Genomic DNA, 5,999 nt, shown 5'->3' with positions numbered 1-5,999 from the left:
CCTGACCTTTGGCAACTCAAGGCGGGCCCCCTGGGGCTCATTTCCCTTCTGGCTCTCCCTGCAGAGCCGGCCGCACGCTGGGGGGAAGCTCTAAGGCAAACTCACCTCCTCTGTATGAAGGGCTGTGGGAATCACCCACATGTCAACCTTAATTCAGGGCTCGGGGTTCAGACCCCAGCATTTCAAATGCATATTCTATCAAGGAAGAATTTTAAGTTGTTAACAATCTAATTTCACCAAAAATAATTTCAAGGCACCCTTGTAACGAGCCCATTCCATTAACTGTAAATGTACCAAATTTCAAAAACACTGCAATGGCGCAAGTTTACTGAGCCAATTATCCAATCTAGGATAAAGGCTTGTATTTTCCTGTAACCACCAAGTTAAAAAAAAAAAAAAAAAAAAAATCCCCTTCTCAGACAGCAGACCTGGCTATGACATCCCAAATCGTGCAAACGAAACACAACAGTAACCTACAGCTTTAAACTGCAGCTTCTGTAAAATTAAGCCACATCCAGGACGCCAGCAGCCACTAACTGCCTGGAAAGCCAGTCCAGTCCTTCGTAGAGCCCTGTGCCACTCCGGGCATCACAGCCCTGTATGTACCAGCTGCGGCCACAGCAGAGCTTGTGGAGGCTCAGCAGCTCCGTGATCTCTTCCACTGCCAGCGCACCTGCTACATCCTGCAACAGAAGCAGACACAAAGCCTCAGTTACTCTCCTGTATTACTTTTACAGCATTTTATTTACAACCAATGGCTTAGACTGAAGCTACACAAGCCAAATAAAACAGTTACACAGTTACTACTTGGTACCGTAAAACAAAAACTGGTTGTTGAATCCACTAAGCACTCCACCATCACTTATTTTACTGGCATTAAACATAAGGAAAACATCTACGTTCTGTGCTTTCCACATTACCATTCCCTACGTATAGCAGAGGGTTCAGAAAGTTGGAATTTGACACACAAACTGAGGAAGAGAGTAACAGAGTGAAAAAAATCACAAGTACCTGTTTATTAGCAAAGATCAAGAGCAAGGCATCCCGCAATTCCTTCTCTGTTAATAATTTTGCAAGTTCACTGTGTGCTTCACTGACCCTGTCTCTGTGACTGCTATCAACAACAAACACCACAGCTATGAAAGAAAGAGAGAAATTTTTTACACACATTCAGATATAAATGCTGTAAAAGCAGCTTTCAACTTACACAACTCTTTTTTTCTAGCAGTCTTCTACGTGAAGTTCCTCAGCAATGCTCAGATTAAATTTCAAATCCAGGAGGACTGAGAAATACCTTGCATACCTCTGTACTTTTGAAAAAAAACTAGAATTCATCCTAAAACAGGGAAAAGATGTCTGAAGTTTTTTGCCTGGTCTAACATAAAGGCTGGGATATTTTAACTACTTAAAACCAGATTTACTACATGTGGATTGAGCATCTCAGTTTAAACCGCTTCTTGATCCATTTACACTCCCACATGACTCTTCCAGTTTCCCTTAACCAGCTGCAAAACCTACAGGTTCAGCCACATCAGCAGAACTTCCTTCAGCTGCAGACTACACAATCCAGAGAAGATTGTCATGGACCTGACACGGCAGCAGCAGACTTTAGTATCCACTACAGAGAGTTGACAAGATGCCAGCACAACTGGAGAATCAGGGAGGCAGAGCTACAGGACAGAATTTAAACTCTGGGTTTTGCAATGAAAAAAACCCCAACAACAAAACTAAACAAAACCTACCGCAGGTATGCGGCAGGTTAACTGCCTAAATTTCTCTCCAACATAAAATCCTCCAAGGCAGACATGATTCCATGTTACTGGTGTTTGCACAGTAAATTTTAAGAGGACAACAGAAATCCCAAAATACAATTTTTAAGTTTGAAAAGATGAACCATTTAAAATGTTGTTTGTAGTGATGGCTGACATAATGCACAAAGTGGAACACAAACTGATTTTTGTCATTCCTAAGTATTTCAGATAGTTCTGAAGGAATTAATGAAGAGAAAAGTTAGAAAGCCTTCTAAATTGGAAAACAACTATGGAGTATTTACAGAAGGACAGCAGAAATTTCTACGTCAGCACCATTTAGATGCATGTGTTCAGAATCAGCAGTCTAGTCTATTACCAGACATTACACTGCAATAGTGAGTCAGAAGTCACAGAACTTTGCAGAATTTTTTTAAGTTGCCAACTAAAGTCTCCTAAAGGCTGAGGATCTTCATCTCAAGTGCTATTTAAATTTCATACCTGGCAACTACTCACTACTTCTCACTATGCACACTTTGGAATGCTGCACCTTGTCTGTTGTCAGCTGGAACCAGTTTAACAGAGATTCTGATTTTTTTTTTTTTTTGGCTCCATGAATTGCCTGATGGATTTGGGGAGAATGCACCCTTATCATGCAGCAGATGCTATGACTAACTGGATTAAAATTTCTTAGATCATGAATCTAGCAGCTGTAATATGCAGCAGATGAACAATTTTCTCGAGTTACAGATTATTTCTATTAATAACCTTTTTGGGTCTGAAATACAAGCTAGAAGACAACATACAGTTAAAAAGTTGTATTAGTCTCACCCTGTGTATTGAGATAGTAATGCTTCCACAAGGGCCTCAATTTGTGTTTTCCTCCTACATCCCAAATAGTAAACTTCAAATTCTTGTATTCTACTGTTTCAACGTTAAAACCTAAAATAAATAAAAAAAAGTTTTATAGTCTTGTTCTGTATTAATATAAAATAATCAAATTCTACTTAAAGTCAAACATTCAGAAAAATCATTACATTTAAATTGTTGCTACTAACCTATTGTTGGAATTGGCTGCATGAATTCATCTTGCTTTAACTTAAACAAAATAGTTGTTTTACCAGCTCCATCTAATCCTAGAGTGACAACTCGAATTTCCATTTTTGGTCCGATATGTACCCTGTTGTCCTGGAAGAAACAGCATATACAAAACAATTGCAAGTTCAGGAAATTCAAATTAGAAAACCCTTTTGTTTAAGATACTTATCTTGTCACTATTTGCAAAGTGATGGACAGACTCCAAAAATACAAGGTACAATCACCAATCGCCTCCAGCCACAATATAAACCAAAACATTCAATAATCTCTGTAGTGAACCTGTAACTTCTGCCTAAGTTATCACACACCTTTCAGAAAGACAGCCAATCTCTTCCTAATATGTCTGTACTTGATAAAATTTCAAATTCTTTCACCATTCTTGGCTCACACCATATGAAGAATTGTTTGTAGCAATTATTTAGAATTCTCTGACCAGAAAGCTCTCTGTTGGTTTTGTAGCCTTTCCACTGTGTACTGTCATACTACTAATGCCCCCATCTACAGAACAATTTCCTTGCTGGAGGTTCCATAGCTACGCCTCTTCACCCCAAGCCACTTCCAATCCTTCACCACATTACAACAGCAACATTATTAGCATTAAGCAGTAACCTGAAATAGTGAAGAAAAACAAGCAAACAAAACCCCAAGTCTTGCTTGGAGGCAGGGATAGAGAATCAACTTCCTCTCTGTAGTTTAGACCAAGCTACCACGGGTATTGAACGAGCTTATGCTAACAATGCCATCAAGTAGTATTACTAACAAAAAGCAGCAAACTATAAATTATAAAATAAACACAGGCTAAGTTTACTATGTCTCCCTGAAGCATATTTTGAAGTACTCAGAAATGCCACCTTGGTGCAAAAAAAAAAAGAAGATTAAATCATCAGAACTATGTGCCATTTGTGAAATAATTATTTTCTTTGAATCTGTGAAGTAAACTTGTACACACTGAGCAGTTTCAGTGCTACAGCTTTGATACTACACAAGGCAGATGCTCCAAAAACAAAAGACTAACTGAATATTTGGATCTGGAAAATAAAACACTGAGACTTAATTCCTTTGTAATAAATTTCCTCCAAGTTCTAGATACTTGGATTCAGAGCTGAAGTTGCCAGATGCAGTGACAACATTGCAACATGGCAAGTTTTCAGAAAGTTATCTTCTTCTGGAGAAGAAAAACATGTGGACAGATTCTTGACAAGCATGTCAGGTGGAAAGGTACAGCAAAGAGAAAGAACACAAAGAAGTATGCAAAAGGCACTTGAAGAGTCTAAAAACTGATATGCCTCCAGCACCCCTTTCACACTCAAGTCTCAGTTCTGGTTTTGTCTAAAACTTCCAAGGATGGATCTTCCCAGTTCTTCTCTGGGCCTGAAAGGAAATAGGGCAGAAAAGAGGCAGCTCTGGATAGAGCTGCTAAGCTTACAGGTTTCCTGCTGGAGGCAGCACCCTGGCTATGGCCAGAGCTTGCTGACAGTGAGCCAGCCTGGCCATCCTCTCAGGGCTCCACCAGAAGCACCAGTCACCTCTACAGCTCCCTTGTTTGGAGGGCAGAGCCACTGCTGGCCTATGAAACTTAAAGCATCAGAGAGGTGTAGGAGGTGAATGATTCTGTCATATTCAGCCACTATATTGCAGTTTGCTTTTTGTAAGGTTTAGAGTGGAAACAGGTTATTATCAGTATGCTTGTACTCTCAGAAGGAATCAAACTGTGATGGATGCCAAATTTCCACTTTCTGTGAGAGCAGTTCTGTCATTTCAGGAATAACCTTGCAAGAAATGCTGCTACTCAAAAAACAATGTGATTTTGTGATACGAGTCAGAAATAATTATTGATGATCATAGCTAGAAACTGACAGATCAAGAAAACCCCTCTGCACCAACTCTATCAGCATCTTTAATCAAAGATGTTATTTTAAAACGTCTAGCCACTAAAATTGTATCACATCTACATTTTTGGCAGGTACATAACTTGATAAGATACTTGAAAACAGGTAACCTGTGCCTTCAGTTCAAATAAAACTTGGCGTTTTCTTAAATCCCCCTCTACTCTGCTCTGGTGAGACCCCACCTGGAGTACTGCATCCAGTTCTGGAGCCCCCATTACAAGAGGGACGTGGACCTGCTGGAGCGTGTCCAGAGAAGGGCCACCAGAATGATCCGAGGGCTGGAGCAGCTCTCCTGTGAGGACAGACTGAGAGAGTTGGGGCTGTTCAGTCTGGAGAAGAGAAGGCTCCAAGGTGACCTTCTTGTGGCCTTCCAGTATCTTAGGGGGGCCTACAAGAAAGCTGGGGAGGGACTTCTTAGGCTATCGGGTAACGACAGGACTAGGGGGAATGGGGCAAAGCTGCAAGTGGGCAGATTCAGGCTGGACATGAGGAAGAAGTTCTTCACCATGAGAGTGGTGAGACCCTGGAATGGGTTGCCCAGGGAGGTGGTTGAGGCCCCATCCCTGGGGGTCTTTAAGGCCAGGCTGGATGAGGCTCTGGGCAGCCTGATCTAGTGGGAGGTGTCCCTGCTCATGGCAGAGGGGTTGGAACTGGGTGATCCTTGTGGTCCCTTCCAGCCCTGACAGATTCTGATCTGTTTTAGCAGAGGACTTTAGAGCCCTAATGGCTCAATGGTTGGACTTGATGATCTTGGCGGTCCCTTCCAACCTAAAGGATTCTATGATTCTATGATTCTAAATCTCAGTACCAGAAGTGCAGAAGAAAAACTCACAAGAAGAAAAGTTGTGATCTCTTGTTTTTTGTCCCTGTCCTTTGTCTTTGCTAAGGAATTTGTTGACGTGACACAAGCTGTAGATAGGTTTACTTACAGATAGTGCTAAAGGTCTTCTCTCTTATAGATCACTGTCTTCATGGGTACTCTTGGTGTTGGTAACAGTTAGCAGTTTCCCATACATGCCTAAGTGCCCTTTACTATCTTAAGTAATGTTTTCTCAGTAATTTTCCTTCTCCCCAATATGCACATTCAAATATTCAGTTACTATTCCTGTACGTAACACTGCACAGCCACTGCTCTCATTTGACCAGGACCAAAAGCACAATCTGCCTTTTCAAATAAGGATCACGCTCCTGGATGAGGAGTCATTTCCTTGCCAAGAAGCTAAGAACACGAAGGCATTTCAACCTTATTCGGTCAGAGTACTCA

The 5,999-nt window shown here is 41.2% G+C and overlaps 1 protein-coding gene across 1 annotated transcript in view; it reads right to left on the bottom strand.

The window, feature by feature from the left end:
- Positions 1-334: 334 nt before the first annotated feature.
- Positions 335-5,999, bottom strand: part of TRIM23 (tripartite motif containing 23) — a gene marked incomplete at its 5' end in the record, with an annotated part of 21,585 nt that continues 15,920 nt past the window's right edge. Inside the window, 4 exon segments of the mRNA XM_008939685.1 lie at positions 335-683; positions 1,012-1,136; positions 2,580-2,690; positions 2,807-2,936. Of these exon segments, the coding sequence (XP_008937933.1) occupies positions 504-683; positions 1,012-1,136; positions 2,580-2,690; positions 2,807-2,936 (546 nt within the window).

The sequence above is a fragment of the Merops nubicus genome, unplaced genomic scaffold, assembly GCF_000691845.1.
Source record: "Merops nubicus isolate BGI_N331 unplaced genomic scaffold, ASM69184v1 scaffold18474, whole genome shotgun sequence".
In the NCBI taxonomy this organism is placed as follows: domain Eukaryota; kingdom Metazoa; phylum Chordata; class Aves; order Coraciiformes; family Meropidae; genus Merops; species Merops nubicus.
This window is presented reverse-complemented; position numbering and strand designations above follow the sequence as displayed.